The sequence below is a fragment of the Eleginops maclovinus genome, chromosome 1, assembly GCF_036324505.1.
Source record: "Eleginops maclovinus isolate JMC-PN-2008 ecotype Puerto Natales chromosome 1, JC_Emac_rtc_rv5, whole genome shotgun sequence".
NCBI lineage: Eukaryota > Metazoa > Chordata > Actinopteri > Perciformes > Eleginopidae > Eleginops > Eleginops maclovinus.
The window spans coordinates 7,554,820-7,575,022 of record NC_086349.1 but is presented as its reverse complement, the minus strand read 5'-3'; the positions used below and the strand labels follow the sequence as shown (position 1 = coordinate 7,575,022).

The 20,203-nt window shown below is 40.1% G+C and overlaps 1 protein-coding gene across 2 annotated transcripts in view; it reads left to right on the top strand.

The window, feature by feature from the left end:
- The window catches only part of ptpn11b (protein tyrosine phosphatase non-receptor type 11b), a 44,958-nt gene extending 25,059 nt beyond the window's left edge, over window positions 1–19,899 (top strand). The window contains exons 3-16 of one of the 2 annotated variants that reach the window (XM_063882965.1): window positions 1,476–1,670; window positions 5,014–5,206; window positions 5,345–5,461; window positions 5,578–5,691; window positions 7,255–7,351; window positions 7,569–7,648; window positions 8,073–8,228; window positions 9,134–9,265; window positions 10,312–10,466; window positions 11,893–11,960; window positions 12,050–12,201; window positions 12,762–12,862; window positions 12,961–13,089; window positions 17,141–19,899. In XM_063882965.1, the coding sequence (XP_063739035.1) occupies window positions 1,476–1,670; window positions 5,014–5,206; window positions 5,345–5,461; window positions 5,578–5,691; window positions 7,255–7,351; window positions 7,569–7,648; window positions 8,073–8,228; window positions 9,134–9,265; window positions 10,312–10,466; window positions 11,893–11,960; window positions 12,050–12,201; window positions 12,762–12,862; window positions 12,961–13,048 (1,648 nt within the window). In that variant the 3' untranslated portion in view covers window positions 13,049–13,089; window positions 17,141–19,899. Of the gene's footprint in view, window positions 1–1,475; window positions 1,671–5,013; window positions 5,207–5,341; window positions 5,462–5,577; window positions 5,692–7,254; window positions 7,352–7,568; window positions 7,649–8,072; window positions 8,229–9,133; window positions 9,266–10,311; window positions 10,467–11,892; window positions 11,961–12,049; window positions 12,202–12,761; window positions 12,863–12,960; window positions 13,090–17,140 lie in introns of both variants that reach the window. The other variant, XM_063882955.1, reaches the window with a different exon arrangement.
- Window positions 19,900–20,203: the final 304 nt, after the last annotated feature.

Below are 20,203 nucleotides of genomic sequence, written 5' to 3'. Positions count from 1 at the left end.
GGAAATACAGGGAGCAAGGGAGGTGAAGGAGAGGATCTACAATATGTTGAGTGGGAAGGAGGAATGTGAAATTCATGAGGACAACAAGAAAAGTGATGGAGGGAAATGGGATTTGTGCCATTTGATATGAACATTAGCTGCTAATCAGATTGTATCAACTAAGTAATATACGTAGCAGATCAGATAGTACTGCCTGCTTCAGTAACCCCCCCCCTCTGTAGGATGCGTGTCGTCATTCTCAATACGTGAACAGGATGTTTTGTTTACCACTGCTCACATGTCGAGCAAAGTCACTGGAGATAAGAAATGGAAAAACATTTTGCAATCAAGCTTGAGCTGCGTCTCGTGCTTCCAGGCGAATAACTTCACAGAGATGATCTGTGTGTGTGTGTGTGTGTGTGTGTGTGTGTGTGTGTGTGTGTGTGTGTGTGTGTGTGTGTGTGTGTGTGTGTGTGTGTGTGTGTGTGTGTGTGTGTGTGTGTGTGTGTGTGTGTGTGTGTGTGTGTGTGTGTGTGTGTGTGTGTGTGTGTGTGTGTGTGTGTGTGTCTTTGTTGGTGTGTTATCAGATTGTGTTCACCTATTCAAGGCAGTCAAAGGACTTTGAATATGCAAAGTGGTACCAAATGTTTTCTGGCTTATCAGTCTACCAGCTGCACGTGTTTCTGTTGTTCCGCAATCACGATACAGCCTTCCTCCACACACTTCAGAGTGTTCAGAGAAAAGGATCATCCCTTGCCAGAAGATGTTGTTTAAGGAAAGCAAAGTGAAAACATTCTGTTTGATAAATGGATTAGTATTTTTGAAATGGCGTTTTTGTGCATTTTCTTTTCTGTGTTGGTTATTTAATTGTTCCAGTGTCGACACATTTGCTTTGTTATATTTAACAGATATACAAATATGTTCGGCCTGGCAACTAAATCTTCACTGTTGCAGAGAAATATCACAAACACAATGCGGCGGATTAGTAAGTTTCCCAGAGAAAGTTTACAAAGTGCTTCTCAAGAATAAAAATGGTTTAGATACACCTTGCCAACACACAAAATGAAAACAATCTGAAATCTATAGGTAGAGCACACCACAGGGTCTGAGCCACCACTTCAAAGGCAATCATGTTTTTGTTATACATATTGTCATTGCATAACTTCAAACTAGAAACACAGTGAACTGCAGATTATGTCTTTAAGAAAATGGGGTTCAAATGGGAGCAGATGGCTTGATAAGCTGGGCATTTTTAAAGTGTATATGCATGTATGCTCTGTGATCGAGTGTGGGTGCAAAAGTGTATATGGTTTCGAATTTCTAAACGTGTGTGTGGGTGGTTGTTTGTGTGTGTGTGTGTGTGTGTGTGTTTAAATATCTGCAGGGTGCAAGTGAATAAGAAAAAAAAAGACACCAGGGGCAAACATGCTGACTGCTTCTATCCGCTTTATTCTTTTAACATACATATGGTTATTAACTGTGTTTTTTCCCCTCAGGCGCAACGATGAGGTGACCCACATTAAGATCCAGAACCAGGGTGACTACTACGACCTGTACGGAGGCGAGAAGTTTGCCACGCTGGCCGAGCTGGTGCAGTATTACACAGAGCAACAGGACCTCTTGCGCGAGAGGAACGGCCATGTCATCGAGCTCAAGTACCCACTCAACTGCAAGGACCCCACCTCTGAGAGGTGCCGACAAAACACCCACACATGCAGATAATCTATGCAGATAAATGTAGGCAGATAGACACAAATACACTCTAACTTCTTAGGTCAGATGGATACGTTGCTCTTCTGGCTAAACTCATTAAAAATGTATGGAAGTTTCTCCCTGACAACAGACAGTTATTTTTATTTCTTACAGCTTCAGGGTTGTTGGGCAGTAAAGCCTCATCCTGCCATGAGAAGCAGCTAAAGCACCTGAGAAATGTTATTAATCCAGCTTCTAGTGCAGTCTCAGTATCCTGTTATGGCCTGAGTGATTTTTGAGGCTTTCCCGCCCTGCAGAGAACATAACTGCACACAATATTAAATCCTTGTAAATTCTTGAATATATGTTTTGGGGGCTTGAAAATGTTTATATTTAATATTATGCATTAAAGTGGTGCGTCCTCATGATGCATTTCCAGCATAGTGAAGTGAAAGAGGCTGTTTTGAGATCAGTGTAGGATTGCTATTACATTTTGTATGGGGAAGCCACTTATGCCAGGACAAAACATGTACAGTTGGGAAAATAAATTAAACCAAACAAATCACTACTGATGACTAAGAAGGTTAAAATTGGTTATTAATATAAGGTACAAGTGAGATTAGGACTTGATCTATTAAAAAAAAAGCCTCACTAATACTCTTATAATTGTATTGTAGGGTCACTTGATAGTGTAGTGGTAAATAGTGGCCCATAGTGTAGGAACAAAAACAAATGGGTATTTAAAAAAAAACCTATATCTCAAAGATAAAAACATGTATTTATATACACTTGTCATGTGATATTATAGAGTACATTGGGGAAGTGATACATGAATATAGGCAATTGTCCTTTTAGCTCCCTTTTGTTTTACGCCAAAGTGAAATATCTTGATCTTTAGCTTCTCATTTCATTATGTTCATAGTGGCTGGAATCTGGCAATACAATACTGAACGTATGATTTTACAGAGGTTATGGATACATATAATGTGACTTTATAATTTAAACAAGGCAATGCATCATAATTTTCAAACACATTTGAGGTCAAATGAAAAATATAAAAAACACACTGGCATATTATATACGTATCGCTGTCCCAAAAGTCCAATATTACAGTACTAGTTTGATCTTTGCTGATACTTCGTTCTACAGAATTCAAATGGAATCACAGAAAATTATGTGTTTTTTTTTTTTTAAACCCCCAGTGTAGTTCACATACTAGTTTCTCTCTTTGCCTGCTGTTTAGGGATGGAAAGTAGCTTGTAGTGGATTGATCGGAGCTCCTTTCACTGATAGCAGCTGCCTGCTTTGGCAGTGAAGTTGCTGGCTGCAAAAATAAAACAATTAGCTTCAAATGACGACTTTCATACAACACATGATCCACTGTTGATTGTAATGTTGATAATGCCAGCTTTAAAACGTGTTTTTATTGTTTAGTATCTAATTTCAATCGGAGCAGCAGCAATCGTTAGTGAAACCTGATTATTACAATGCCGTTCGATTGAGAGCCTATACAAGATCGTATTAAATGATTATGCAGGCCTACATTACCAGCAAGCTACTTTTTTAACAGACCAGAAATAGCAAAGCTATTACATCACTCAGGATGAACCCATACACACGTGTTTACTCACACTGTTTATAGGGAGGATACATTGCTCTGTATACACGCACTCCCACACATGAGACTCAGATGCACTCCACATCCACATGCATAAATAGTGGCGTATTCCCAAACGCATCTTCAAACAAACTAAGTGGGTGGTGCTGCTGTTTTTTTGTTTATGTTCACAGCCTATCCACACATGAACATTATTCCAGAGAACACAAAGGTGGGACGCAGCTATGAACTTCATCACACCTACACGCATTCATTTCAATGGGAGACCAAGGCAGCTGGTGTATTATCGCACAGAGGAAGCTTTTATATCACAGTTATATAATCATTATCAAATAGTTACTCACCAGCTTTACTTTATATCATACTGACCAGATTATGTGCAAACAAACCTGCAAATGCAATGCGTATTGTATATCTCAGTTTCCATATAGGTTTAAGGCTTACTTGTTATCTGTGGTTGTGGTTTATTTAGTTTTTCCATTCTACATACGTCTCTTGTCAGAGCCCTCCACACATTGCACTCACCGCACAAAGTAAATACACACATGCAGGTTTTTCATCTAAACATCAGCGACGGAGTGAGGCTGCAGCAATGCAAGAGACACTTTCATTCTCGAGTATAGTCTACGCTCACAATGCGTCAAGCATATTGCCTCTCCTCCCCCTCAGTGGTCAAATTTCTCTCTCAACTTGTGTTCCTCATCTTGAAAATGTGGCTTTCTTGGAACAGCACTGCGACAGTGAACGCAGTGTGAAATAATCAAAGCTGACTTTAACTTCTTTTTTAAAAGTTCTAATCTGCTGCATTTTCTTTATATAATTTTATTTAGACCCTGAATGTGCTAAACATCATTTAGTGGCTTTTTAAGTGGCTGTAATTGATATTTTTTAACAGACAAGTTGATTTCTAACAGGTCCATCGCACTGTTTTGACTGCATCTTGGCCATTAAACCTAATGCAAAAATAATGTGTAGTGATTCAAAGTTGAGGTAAATTGAGACCAGCACTCACAATGCTTTGGCTTACTTGAAGCAAATGTACTGCAGGTTTCTCGTTGTTTATTTCACTTATTGTGGCTTGTTTTTGGATTAAAGCGTCAGCTAACTGAAATGTCATTTCATGAGACATCCTCCATCCTTTATAGTGAGTTCTTCAGCTGCTCATTGTGTCGCCGTCACAGCTTTAAAGGTTTACTTCACTCCCACAGCTCTCATGGCATTGTTGTCTGCAGCAGCAAGATGTTTTCATGTTAAAGCTCTGTACACTATATATCTATAGACTAAATGGTGAACAAAATGGAGAAGTCAGCAGCTTAAGAGATCCATATCCCCCTTGGGTGTAGAAATTGAAAGAAAGTGAATATTGGACTTATATTGTTCAGGTATACTGTAATTACTTTATCAATAATAACAACAATATAGTAATAAATAAGCTTGTTTTTTCAATGTTAGGTCAGGATTTCAGTTCTTTTTTTCCCCTAAAAGAAAGTATAATTTCTTCTTATTCAGAGCACTATTTACATTTATATTCCTAGTCATATAATGTAGCATTCGAGAATGTTGAAGCCTATAAGATAAAACAGAGTGTACAGATTCAACTGTGCCGAAAAACTCCAAAAACAAACTCTTCCTGCAAAGTAATCCAATAAAAACATGATATACTGTTCTTAAAATCCATCGTTGGTTTACACATTCTATCCTAACGTCCATGCTCTGTTGTGCAGGTGGTACCATGGGCACCTCTCTGGGCGAGATGCAGAGAAGCTGCTCACAGACAAAGGCAAAGCCGGAAGCTTCCTGGTACGGGAGAGCCAGAGTAAACCAGGTGACTTCGTACTCTCGGTTCTCACCAATGAGGAGAAACACGAGAACCTGGACCGCAAGACCAAGGTCACCCACGTTATGATACGCTACCAGGTGAGGCACCTCTCCCTTACCACTCACACTACCACTGCAGCATGTATTTTTAAGTAGGTCCTGATGTATTCTTGCACTCTCGGACCTCCACGGACCAGTTGTTACTGTAGTTGAACTGTGGATGTTTGCCTCCAGCAGGACGGTAAATATGATGTGGGCGGCGGGGAGAGGTTCGACACTCTGGCTGACCTGGTGGATCACTACAAGAAGAACCCCATGGTGGAGAAAAGTGGCATCGTAGTGCATCTAAAACAGGTATGGGAGAGAACTAAACAGTACTGACAGAACTTTAAAGATGTTGCAATATGTTTATTCCTTTAATCCACTGGTCTGTTAGTGACTAATTACATTTCCGTGTCCCGACCTGACAGCCCTTTAACGCCACGAGGATAAATGCAGCCAACATTGAGAACCGGGTACGAGAGCTCAACAAAGTGGCAGACAACTCTGAGAAACCCAAACAAGGATTCTGGGAAGAATTTGAGGTATGAAGCCTCAAATCAGTTTATATTGTGGATTGTTTTTGTGTTCAACAGTTTATTAAAAATAGGCTCCGGTTATATTGATGAGTCTAGCCATAAACTGAGTCATGCAAATTACTCTTTGGGGTGCCATCTGCCCTGGGTTGAAGATTTTTGGCTAATGGAAAGTATTTTGAAGATGAGGTTTATATAGCTTTTGTACACACACCCTTTGTGAACCAGATTTTTATATATCAGTTACTAATTCTACCTTTGATTACTTTATTGCTAATATGGAGTATGCACATTACTTTCCATAGCAAGAATTTAAAATATAGACTTTATACTGACTTTGTCCCTCAACAGTTCTCATCTGTTTGTGTAGGATTACACCAGTTCTTTTACCCAGAGAGTTATTTGTCTTCTTGCTCATCAAGGGAAATTCAAAGTGTTAATGCTATCTCAACCTTTGAGTAATGCCGCAGAAGCTTATCTTGTGTCATGCTCTTATCTCCCTGTATTTGTGATCTCCTTACAGCTGGCAGGTCCATCAATGTGAATCATTCCAAAGTGTCAGAGCATATTAGGCTATGAACTATTATCCTGTAGGTGTTGCAATCCCAGGTGGTCACTGCGCATGTTCGTTTACTGTATCACGGTTACTGATCAATGTGTGGTTGTTGGATTTCCTGCCCCTAGGCTCCATCTTGATTTAGATCAAAATCATCCTTCAAATGAATTTTAATTGCTTACTGCATCTCCTGTGTTAAAGTGTGTGTGAGGGACATAATATATACAAACACACTATCAAGCTGTCTCCAATGTGTCTTTATGGCATATGTTGTATTGTTTTTGGGAACTAAAGATCTGTAGATATGTGCTGTACTTGCTTGACATATTCTGCCCTTCAAAAACACAAAATGAGTTTATTTTGAAAGTATGAAAGCATACCTTTTGAGCTCTTTCAAACTGAAATGCTTCCTTTTAAGCTTTAAACCTGAACACTCATTCTGTATCACTCCCGACTGACCCCTGCTGTATTAAAGGCTCATTACACTGTTATTACACAGAGCATATGAACTCATGTTCAGGTCCATATTAGTATTTTGTGCCTCTACTGTGATATTATTCCATGCTTTGATGTTCAAAAAGCTCTTAATTTTTCTCATACTGTCTGTGTGCAGCACCTCTTTTCACCCTGTCTGAAACCAGAGCCCAGTCTGCTGTGGTTCTGAAGTGATTGGTCAAATGCTTAGAGCTCTCCCACCCATCACATACAGTGTGTTGGGGGGGGGTTGTTTTTTTTTAGTCTCTGCAGACCATTTACATACACACAAACCTATATAACTCACTACTGGAAAGGGAAACTCCCAACAAGCAGAATAATGTTTTTGGGTTTTTTTTTAATACAAAGTTTATATTTGAAGTCAGTGTTAAGCCAAACTATAGCCACCTCCATCTTAATATTTGAATCAGGGTGATATGAATGAATGGTCTCAGAATTAGTATTGAATTATCTTTTGTTTGGAGCTCTGTCTTATAAAAAACCCTCACACTTTCTCCTCTTTCCTTTTCTTCCACTACCAGGTACTTCAGCAGCAGGAGTGCAAACTGCTGTATCCCCGGAAAGAAGGCCAGAAGCCAGAAAACAAGAGTAAAAACAGATACAAGAATATCCTCCCCTGTGAGTCACGCAGCAACCTGCCATTTCCTGTCTCTCCAACTTCCTGTTGAAAGAATGACACAAATATGCGACCTAGAGGCCTCGGCAGAGTGTGAAGATTTGACTTTGATAGCGCGCAGCCTCTCAATTAACATTAGTTTTTTAAAAGTGTAATCTGACTAAATTATTGACATAATTATTTCTTCCATCTAGTATAATAATGACCTTGTGTTTTCAGTCGACACAACTCGGGTGGAGCTCAGGGAAGCAGATCCAGATTCTGCTGGTTCAGACTACATCAATGCCAACTACATCAGAGTGAGTCTAACAGAAGTCTAACAGGCCTTTATCTATTGAACTGTAGATTACCCAAAGAGGGCAGTAATACAAAATGTTCAGCAAACACCCAAGATAGTTCACCTTCACGTAAAATATTTTGTTTAATGATTAGAGAATTATCGTTAGGATCAACCCTATTAAGCAATCGTTAAAAAAACATTTTTAAACTTTTATTTTTCTTGCTTTCTTTCTTTTTTCATTCCTTTCTTTCCATCTTTCTTACTTTCTTTTCCCCTGTATTTAAGGACATGTTTAAATCAAGGAATTAAACATTCATAATATTTATTTTTGTCTTTCTTTCTTTTAATCACACAATGTAATAATCAATAAATCAAACAATCAGTGTGTTTATACGACTATTGTCTATGTTATTAATCCACTGTATAATTATCCCCGGTGTCAGAGTGTGCATGAAGACGGGCACCACGTAGATGAGGGCAAAGTCTTCATCGCCACCCAAGGGTGCCTACAGAACACGGTCGTGGACTTCTGGAAGATGTTGTATCAGGAGAACACACACGTCATCGTCATGACCACGAAGGAGATGGAGCGAGGGCGGGTGAGCAACTGGTGCTAAACACACTGCAAATATTCAGCGGAGGGCCTGTGAAGCATTTCTCTTTTTCTATAAAGAGAGATTAGGTGGTAGATGGTATTGATCCTGAGGGAAATGAAGGTATTTGGTAGCTTTTACTACACATACAAAGAGATCGATACGAGGGGGAATGAAGAATATAAACTCTTTGTGGTACTAAAAAGGTACATTAATTTAGTAGAATATTTCTATAGATTATATTATGAAAGCAAGTAGTTTCTTTTTCTCTCCTCAGTTCAATTTGCTTTGCTCTCTCCAGCATTTACTCCTAAACGGTCTGTGTTGTCTCCCTGCTTTGAGCTGATTGCTGTTGATTGCTTGTAATGATGGAGATCTGTGAACTCCAGGGGCTCTGTGATTGGAGGCTTTGGTCTTGTAATAGGCATGAGCAAAACACCCCGCATCTACAAAATGAAATGTTAAAAATCCATTACGGTACTCAAGAGCAATTCATGTAAGAGTTGCCTTAATACCCAGATATATCACAAAGTGCTTTAAAAAGAAAAATCATGTGGGAATGAAATGTTCTTATGTGTCTTCGGGACGCAAAAAAGTCCCAATGGTTTCCCTTTAGAGACAGAACCATGTCCTGGTGTTGACCTTTACAAATGTGCATTGCTTCAATAGCTGTTCAACCATTTTGTTCCTGCATTCTCATCTAAAGACAGCATTCGAGGGCATTAGCTGCAGTGTAGTAGGGATGATGGTTTGTAGAGGGCGGGGGTGGGGAGGTAGACGTCTGACAAGGATAGTATGACAGTTAAGCTGATTGGAAACCTGCTTGAGATGAGCTGCTTCTTTTCGATTGTCTAATACCACCCTCCCTCTCCCGTCTCCATCCTCCTCCCTCCCATCCCCTCCTGGTTTAGAACAAATGTGTCCGTTACTGGCCCGACCTGCTCTGCACTAAGGAGTTTGGGAAGGTGCTGGTGAGGAACGTGGATGAGCGGCCGGCGCAGGACTACATCCTGAGGAAGCTGGAGGTGACCCGTCTCGACCGGGTAAGGACAGCAGTGCACTCAATCAAAGTCGAATCACTGACCTGTGGTCTGATTATCTAACCCCTTGCGCACACACACACACACACACACACACACACACACACACACACACACACACACACACACACACACACACACACACACACACACACACACACACACACACACACACATATAATCCTACAGCATGTGCTTGTACTTAGAGAAGGATGACCGCATGGCTTTCAAGGATCCAAGAACAATATAGTAAAAGTAGGCTGTAATCTTTTACTTTAAACCTAGAGGTTAGACACATACTCCACAATTCTCATAAAAACTTTTTCCATTAATTATAACATTTGGAGCAATAAAGCCTGCCTGTGACTACCCGAGTGTGTCTATCTGTTACAGTTCTAAAGTCAGAGATAACACAGAGATGGAATTTGCAATGTTGGGAAACTTTGGGAAAACCCACTTAAATTGTCTTATAGTATAGCTGAAGTTTCATATAAGCTTTGGCCAAACTTTAGAAAACCATGCTTAGGTATTGTTGATTATGTCCCCTACATTTCTACATTATGAATTTAATGACATGTTTAATACATATAACATGCCCTTAGTCAACATAGTAAAAGCTATTCGTCCTCAGATCAAATACAAACAAAACTAAGCTCAGATTTAAACTGGTAGCAAATCTTGTGCCGGGTAAAATCCATTGTCCAGGGAAGAATTTTTGTTGTGCAGTTCATTTTTTTAGGTTTCGGCATTTAAACATTACCAAGAACAATGGCTGTTACCTCCACTCTTGCCCTGTGGTATAAAACCAATGTGTCTTTCCTGATGTTTATCACTACCAATTAATACCCGTTCACCTGATGCTTTAAGCTGCTCTCCAAGAAAAATACATTGACAACTTGAACTCCAAATGAACCAACGTAATGTCACTGATATAATGATGATATCTCGCTATACTTATTAAACATAATAAAACAATGGATCGCTTCAAACACAGATATTGTACTATTACTGCAACAGGCATGGGAAGCTCATCATCTTTATTTATGTAGAAGGAGCCTCTGAGGTACATGTGGCACTACCAGTACCTAAGCTGGCCAGACCACGGTGTGCCCAACGAGCCAGGCGGGGTCCTCTGGTTCCTGGAGGAGGTCAACCGCACCCAGAGCAGCATTCCAGACACTGGACCCATCGTCGTCCACTGCAGGTACACCCAGTTTGACAGTGAAGTAAAAAGTTTGGCCCTCAGGCACTGTAGCCATAAGTTGGTTATTGTTGGGTTGGGTTAAAGTAGGGGTGATCTGCCAACATGGCTCTACAGCAGAGATAAACAACAACCTGAAATTATCTGTGGGTCACCGCTCACTCGTTTCCTGTTTTGTTCTTCTTTTCCATGTTGATTCAAATGTTCATGAGATGGTTAAATGGTGGTGGACACCTGAAAGTTCATCTCTAAATACAAATGAATGAAATCCGGATTTAATGAAATACTGTTTCAATTGGCCACCGGGTCGCGCTATAATTTAGGTAAAAAACGTTCCCTTACTTATGTCTATTGCTATTTCTTCACCAGTCTAGCACTATCAAAACTAATTAACAAGGTTATTAATAGCACAAACACACTGTTCGTTTGACTAAATGCTCCATGTTGTCACTTGCAGATGCATTTACATGAAGTAACTGATGCGTAAATCTCCTATTTCATTAATGTTCTGCAGGTTTAATTTATATTGATCTGTTTTACTTACAAAGGAAAATAATAACTATTTGAAAAAGCGTTAGCGTTAAATTTGAGTTCCTTTGTTGTATTTAGTTTTTAGTCTTAAACACAAAGAACACATTTATGTCATGTACACACCTTTTGTTTTATTCACACTGCCTCAAATAAAAAAATAGCACTACAATTTTAATAACTCAAGTTATCGAGTATATGCAAAGAACTTTTTTAAAATGCAAGAGGGTATTCTAAAGTGTAGTGGGGTAAAATAAACTCTCATTAAATTATTTACAATATGATTGGAGATATCTCTGAAGCCATTTTTCTGTAAAAAATTTTAAAAATCAGTATTTTACCTTCTCTAGGGTGGATTAATATTTTAGGCATTTTTTCTTCTTTTTGCAGACAGTTTTCTGCCACTCTCAAACATGTAAATAGGAAATGAATGTTTCAAAAGATAGGTTCATTCGGCTGTTCTCGTGTATTCCACCCTACTGATCCCTAACATGTGCTACTAACACGAGGGCAGATTGACAGCAGACGCATCTGGCTCATGAACTTCACTGATCCGCCGGCTGCTGATAAATTCATGTTGTTATTGTGAATAAAATATCACTGCGTTGTTCTGAGCTCTCTAGGAGATCTAACAGCATTTTATATTTGACACAACAACACATTCAAGTTTATAGCTTTTGGCAAATGAAACCTATAATTTATATCCTCAGACTTTGATGTGTTACTCCGGTTGTCATGTACGGTCTGAGAAAACTCTTGATGCTCATGTTACTCTTTTCATAACTGTCTGGGTCGCATCAAATATGCTCTCAGATGAAGGTACACCTATACTTCACCTTGACATTGAGTCTTATTGAATGTAAGTGTAACTATATGTGATTTCCCTCTGTTGCCCCCGCAGTGCAGGCATCGGCAGGACAGGCACCATTATCGTCATTGACATCCTTATTGACATTATTAACCGCCAAGGTAGGAGACTTGCAAATAAAACTCAGGGTTTTTTTATATATTAAAATATTCTTACTGCATCTCTGTTCATTTTCCGGATCGTGTTCTAGGTCTAGATTGTGACATCGACGTCCCTAAGACCATCCAGAGGGTACGGCAGCAGCGGTCGGGCATGGTGCAGACAGAAGCCCAGTATAAGTTCATCTACATGGCTGTGCAGCAGTACATAGACACGGCCCAGAAAAGACTGGAGGAGGAGCAGGTACTCCACTACACAGGAAATCAACAAGACTGATACGTCAAATAACACTTTTTTACACAGTATTGAAGGCTTTGAAATGATTATGTAAGATGTGTTTGAGTTGCTAAGGAGAATAGTGTGAGTTGTGGTTTCACAGCTAGAGCACTGAGATAAACACCTCAGCAAAGTGCTGCCACCGTTGATGTTTTCTCCTGGCTAACTGTGTCCTGATTCAATTGACGATGTTGAATTGAAGGGGGTAGACGGAGGGGATGGTCACGGGGTCCTCTGCATGGGGACCTTGCTGCAGTACAACTGAGCTATACGGCGGCCTGTTGGGGCCATTTTAAGTGTAACAAATCAAATGAAAGTAATGAGGGTGACTAAATAATTTAATTCTCAAACTCCTTAAATACTATCCCCATTCTCTGGCTTTGTAATTATTTCTATTCTTCAACCGTAACACACTGTCTTACATCTGGGACTATTTAAAGTTGAATTCAGGTCCACATTTAGTATTGCACGGCGTCTTGTGAGATCCATGTCTTTTATCTGCCTCTTGTCCTGTTGTCACGTTGCAGAGGAATAAGCTGAAGGAGAGGGAATATTCCAATATCAAATATCCCCAGATGACCAACTCGAGGTCCAAATCCAACATGACGTCCTCGCGCTCTTCTTCTGTGTGAGTGTAACACGAGTGGACACTATCAATCATGTAATCACAAAAGCTTCATCAGAAAATGCTAATCCGAGATTTTTCTTTGCTGTGTGTTATTCTAGGATGACAAATGATGATGCATCGAGTGTGTACGAGAACATAAACTTTAAAAGCCCTCAGACGTCTTTTAGCAGCAACACCAGGAGGTAAAACCATCGCTGTCGACCTCCACATGGCTCTGTCTAATCCCTGTGAGTACTGAAATACATTCAGCCTCTTTTGTTCTAAAATGAAAGTTGTTATGGTATTTTTCTCCTGCCAAAGTGAACAAAACTGCAATATCATCCAAATGTACTGCAGCACTGTGGTGGAAAGGTCTGCATTTCAGTGAATGCGGTAGAATTGTGTGATAGGGTTTAGTTGTTGCTTTATGCAGTTTCACTGTAAAGCATTAGAACTGTATTGCTATGAAAATGTTTTCTATTTGGATTCAAAGTTTTATTCGACATGCACCTTCGCGACAGTGTTATTCCAGCATTGAAAATGTTGATTCTCAGGCTCCTCCAACAATGAAACAAACAATATACTTAATATAAAAATAAAAGACATAAAAAAAACACAGAAAGAAGTACAAAATCTGTCTAGTTTAATTAAGTTGAAGGAATAAGAAAATAAATGTACGTATGTACTATATATATATATACATACATACAGTATATATAACATTTAAAGGGGTATTCTCATTTTCAGGTTCATATTTGTATTTTGTGTCTCTACAATGACATGTCTCCATGCTTTAATGTTCAAAAAGCTCTTTATTTCTCTCATACTGCCTGTGCTGCAGCACCTCTTTTCACCCTCTATCAACTGCTTAGAGATTTCCCGCCCCTTAGCCAATCACGTACAATGTGTCGGAGCACTAGCCAATAGAAGCACAGGTGTTATGTACTGTAGGGATGTGCTTCACAAACAAAAAAACAGTAACACATAACGTTGTGATTAATAAAAACACTTAAACCAATAGAAGTCGTTAAAAACAGTAGTGAAATAAACAAGAATAAAATAGATGAAATTAATTAAAAAAATACAAAATAATAATATTCTAATAAATACATATCACTAACAAGCCAAAAATAAAAAGGTGTTGAGTTTGCTCTTCAAAGTATAAACGCTCTCTGGCACGTTCAGATCTGTTGAATAGAATCAATATGGGTACTTTAAAATAAATGCATATTAGGACTACAAACTGATACAAATGAACAGTGTGTGAATGGGGACACATAGCCTGCAGTGTTGGGTATAGTTACTTTGGAAAGTAGTTAATTAGGTTACAACGTTACTATCAATTAAAAGTAATCAGTTACGTTACAGCGTTACCTATTAATAAAAGTAACGCGTTAGAGTACTCCTGATTACCGAAAATTAAAAGCCGTTTGCAGCGCCTCGCACATGCTGCAGCTTAACTGACGCAGACACACAGCCTACTTTAAATGCACCGAGACGTCCTGACAATGAATAACATCATCCAACCAAATTAACTCTGCAGGATAACAATAAGAAAGAAAAGTCAGTTATATGCCACATAGCATTTTATTTTTATTTATTTTAAATCACAGAACATGTGATCAACATTCAGGAGTTGCCTAACGTTTGGTACCCAGCCCAGGTAGCCGATATGATGCAGTTATGAAAGTGCATCAATTTACGTGCGCTTAAGTAAACAGAATCTGAGGTAAACAGGTTGCAGATTCAGATCCATTTATAAATTAACGACCAATCAAAGATCTAACAAAAATGCCGAATAAAACGAACAATAAAATCGCTCACTGGCACACAGCAGGCACATTACAAATATAGCCTAATAGCTGAACTATGAAAATACTATTCAAGTATCAGGCCTAAACTCACATTTACTCTTCAAAGATGGACACTCCACAGTTGAAATTGGAAGCATCTCCTCATCCACATACGGAGCCCCTACGTGAAAGTTTCACGTGCGCACGTGAAAGCTGTAGATTGATGTAGCCTGGCTGGCCCATAGGGCTACTGGTACGGAGCGTATACTATACTGGAGACAGTCAGTGAAAGAAATGACTACAGTACAGGAGTTAGTTGCGCTATATTTCAATCTCGGTCTTTATTATAAGGACATTGCTGCTTTGCTCGCAAGTCGTCACCATTTTCACGTGCGTCACCAGTTTCACGTGCGCACGTGAAAGTTTCACGTGAGCACGTGAAACTTTTTTTTTTTTTTCATGTCACCTTAGGGGCTCCGTATCCACATAACCGGCGACAATCTTATTAATTTCACTGGCAGAGAGGGTAGCTGAGCTAAAACTCAGACGCTGGTGCACCACCGTCGTCCTCCTCAGCAGGCCTTGCTTACCAGCGGGATAGAGTGGTGCTTCGATGCAAGATGTTTTTTTTAAATTCGAAGTGGAATTTTTTGAGGTCGACAGAAGCTTTTCAACAACACAGAGAGTGCATTGCACCGTTATGTTGTTCTTGTCCTCTACGCTGGTGAATTGAAAATAATGTGCGTACTTCCACGATGAAAACGCTGACCTCTCTGCCATCTTGCCGGGGGTTCGAGACACTCACACACACACGCACACACAGGTAATGTAGGTCAGCAGCAGGGCACAGACGCATCACAGCGCTGCGCCTCCGCTGACACATCCGCAGGTGGCACAGAACTGTCTGACAAAAAGCAGGCTGCAGTCGGGATTTTAACGGATTACTTTTTTTTTTTTTAAATAACTAAGTTACTGATTACCGAACGCATGAAACTAACGCGTTACGTTACTCGTTACTCGATAAAAGTAATTAGAGTACTCTAATTAGTATACTACTCTAACACTGCCCAGCAGTGACTCTGCTTTGGGGTCATCAGCACAATACATATACTCAGTGTTTTAATCACCAGGGGAACAGTACATTTAAACAAATGTTGCAGATTTCATCCAGTAGATTTTTCTTGATGCTTAAAAATACTAAAATGACAGCTTGTCCCTATATATATATTAGACCTACAGTACAGTATGGGTTCCAGAATCTCAGTTCATTTGATTTGGCACAAACTTCCTCCTTGACTTAAGTATGAACTGATAATAATTTGGTAGCAGGTCACTCTGAACACAAAATACATTTTTGGCCATTACTGTAGAATTACAGAGATAATTATGAAAGTTTTACACAAATATCTTGTAGGATAATTTGATAAAATGATGGCATTTTGGACAGTCATGAATGTTTACTGCGACTTGACTGGTTGGTGGAGGCACAAATTGTGGGGCAGGAATTCTAGTAATAATGTATGTGTACATTCAAGGTCCAATTTTGGGGACTTCCCCTTTGGGGCATGAAAATGCGTATATTCTTGTATGGTTTCATCCTTTGAACTATGTCAGTGCATTAAAAAAGGGTTTTGCTTTTGTTCGCAGCCATAAAGGGCCATTAAAGATGGCGCGTACTGCTTTTTTTATTTTTTCCCTTTCCTGTAGTTTGATATATATGTTTTTGTGCATGTAAATGGTCTGCAAAGTCTAAAATCCCAAAATTCCCTCCAGAGGAAGTTTCTCTCCCGCACACTAAGCACCCCCACCCCTGCCTGAAACTCCTCGATTGGACTCCTCTGTTTACTTGGAATAAGTTGTATATGGCATTGTTGTATACTGCACATCACCACATAACACTCACACTTCTCTTGGCTAGCGCTCCAACACATTATAACCCGATTGGCTAAGGGTCAGGGCATCTCTAAGCGCTTGACCAATCACAGGAGAGCCGGTCAGCTAACCAATCAGAGCAGACTGGGCTCTGGTTTCAGACAGAGGGTGAAAGATGTGCTGCAGCACAGGCAGTATGAGAAAAATAAAGAGCATTTTGAACATTAAAGCATGGAGACATGTCCCAGTAGAGGCACAACATATAAATATGAACCTGAGCCATACAGGGCCCTTTTAAGGCACATTTTCTCAGCCTTGAGCCTTTTTCTGGCTGCTAGCTCTCTGTTATTGAGCATGACATCGTCCAAATAGCCCAGCAATTACAACTTGATGTAATGAGGTCTATAAAGTATGTTGAAAGTATATTTCAAGTCAATTCAAAACGTATTTAAAATCTATTACATTTGAAATCCAAGTTCAGATTGACCGTGTGTCCGTGTGTAGCGACTGCATGCTGGGTAAATACTGCTTTTAGTTCCATATCCTGATTTACATCCTGTCCTGATGTTCATGATTCAAAGTGACACCAGCCATTAACTCCACTTGTCTTCCTGTCTGTTTGCGTTTGCTTCAGTTTCAGCGGAGGTGTCGCTTCATCAGCGCCTGAAGTCCCTCTGGGGGAGGAGAGAGTGAGTCGCTCTGCCTACACCCAGCATCGGTGCACCCTGCCTGGGCTGCACGCTGCAAGCAGACCCCCTTTCTCCTGCTGGACCGAGTCTAACCTTACCCTCCGTAGAGAGGATGACTCCACAGCATAATGATCACGCTCAGGGCCCTCCCCCCTTTCTCCCCCCACTTCCTCTCTCTTTCTCAACAAGTGCCTTGACTCGGGATGTGTCTGTACTCCCTCTAAATCGTGCTGTTACACCTCAACTTTTACCACTTTTCCAAATTCTGGAAATCAAAGTTGATGTGAGAAGTTTTTCCTTTGTGTGACGGAAAGTTAGGCCTGAATTGAACAGAACTGTATGGGACCCGAGGAGGGGTCAATGCTAAGCTGTTCGTCCGCTCGATGCCAGAATTCACTTTCGCTATCCCTTTTTCTCCGTCTTTCATTTGAGCTTAAGACTGTTTTTCGGCATTGTGTCCCTCCAGCTGCGGCAGTCATTATTGTGGCCGCTGAGTGATGGCAGGGACAGTTATGTAACCTGCTGAAGAACCCTTAGGCACAGGTCAAGGGCAAACCAGCCCTTTCCTCCAAAAAGTTTAACAGGATAAATTCAGGTTTTAAAAAAAGGTATTTCTTAAAGAGTTGTATGGCATGAAATCTTCTGCATATGCAAACCAGCTGTTCTGTGCTCTGTGAGAATTCCAGGTCATCATTTGGACAAATTGATCCGCCCTCTCTGTCATGGCCCACAGCTGCTCCCACTTTAGTATAAACTCAATCATGAAAAAGTCTGTCCTACTAATCACACTATGTTCATTATTTCATTAATTCTGGACATTTGTGTAACCTATGAGATTTATACATGTATAAAGAGTCATTATGGTGGAAGAGATCAGGGTTCAGCACTGTCTGAGCAGTGTCCACAGCGCTGTAGTTAGATTTATCGATCGATTGTAATAGCGGTCCACATTTGACAGGAAACGAGTGGAAAGGATTCCTGAATGGCTGTTTGGCGTCGCGCTTGGCCGACCGCCGTCTCTCAGCTTCGTTTTGACTGGCTGTCCTCGTAAATCAGCGGGTCTGATGCAGTTCAACATCTGTCGGAGGAGATGGTCACAAGGAGACGAGGGAAAAGGGGCCGATTACGGCGCGGGCCAGATGGCCATCTGCCTGAGATTGAAGAATAGATTTGTCTCCGAAAAGTAATTTGGAAGATGGACGTAATCCAGGCTTGATGATAGCGGGGCGAGTAAGCCCACGTCACTGATGCGATAACGAAGACTGTGGTGCCGTGAAGCACTGAGCCCTCTGCACCGTCTGCCAGATTGTTTGCTATTTATAGCCTCCAGGATCAGCACCAAAAGATCCTGCTCAAATACAAGTGCAGAAGCATTGAAATCTGACCCAAAGTATTTAAAAAGGAACCACTTGATCATCCAACCAAGTCCTTAAAAAAAACGAAACTAGACAAAATCAGCAATTAATGAGCGCTCAGACCATCTTTCTCAACAGTGATGTTTGCGAACCAGGTCAGGGACGCTCACTTTTCTTCACTCATTCATTGGCCAGTTTCTGCTGCTGTGGCCTCTAAATATATTTGAATAAATATCGTAAATACAGTGCATAACAAAATGAACTGAAGTAGTAGTCAGACACTGCACTGTAATAAACTGTAATTTGATACCGTTGACATGTGCGGGATATTAAAATAAAGGCACAGAGCCGCAGCAGCTACTCTGTGTGAGTTCTGTTTTAAAATAATAACTTTATTAGAGTTTCAGCTGAAACTTCTGTCCCTCTAGTATTTTCCCTCAGCGTTGAGAGTTTTCCCGCCATAAACTGCTGCAAGTGTATTCCAATGGTTGATTCCTTATGTGAATAAAAGCTATGTTTTATGAAATGTGTGGCATTGATGCCCTGTGTCAGTGAAGGCCGATGTCTGTCTGAAGGTATGCTGCACCGCTCGATGTACTTGGGTAAAATCTGGACAATGAAGATGTTTGTATTCTTCAGTTTGTTTTCCTTTTGTCCTTTTTCTTCTGATCTGTGATCTCTGTCTGATGAATGAATTTCATGGGTTTTGTTTCTGTGTTTCTGAACCATCTTGCGCTGTGGATAATTTAGATTTTTATTGTATTTCACTTTGCCTCTATGGGTCAAACTTGTTTTTTAATGATATGGTGAAACATCAATACTTGAAAGTGTGAAACTGCTGAATCTTTGGCCTGTGTGTGTGGATGTCTGTCGGCTGTGGGAGTATTTTTGGTAGTGCGCTAGACTTTTAAGTGTTAGTTTTTTTCTTTTCGTTTCATTTCAAATGGTATTTCTAATTGGTCGTTTTATCCACTCTTGCATTTTGTAATGTGTCTGAATTGTTATATTTTTGGTGTAATTTCACCTTTGAGTACATTTTGAGTTGAACCGGCTTACGTGAAGGTATGCAGTAGTCACACGGTATTTGCTTTTCTGCTCGTCCTCTTACTTTTACTTGAACATGATGTCTTTTTGTTTTTGATTCCTTGTTTCTGTTGGTCGCAGTATGCCTGAAGTGAGTAGTGGTGTACTCCCATGTTGTTCCCCCTTCTCCCCCTCTTCTTGCACTGGCTCTGCCCAGACGCCTTTCTGCTGTATAGGCTGCAAATGCTGATGCAATGAGCTGCCAGAAATGGCAACAAAATGGTTTATTATCATATAGTTTAATAAAAATCTATGATGGCACTATGTTAAGTCGCACTTGGACTTTGTTTTGTTTCTGTTCTGTGACTCTGGAGCGGTTTCAGTCGACTTCATGAACCGTGTGATGATCGAGAATTATGCCCCATGAAAACAAGTTAACACAAATTAATTTAAAAGCAAGGCGTGAAACGCATTCTGGAAGAAAAAAAAAAAGCAGTTTTTTTCTGCTTCATTGGAATGCACAGACAGTTTCATACTTGACTTCCTTTTTTATAAATGTGTAAAGACCCTACAGAAAAAATAAAGCCATTGAACTTTTATTCATTCTTTTACATAAATAGTTATTATTGT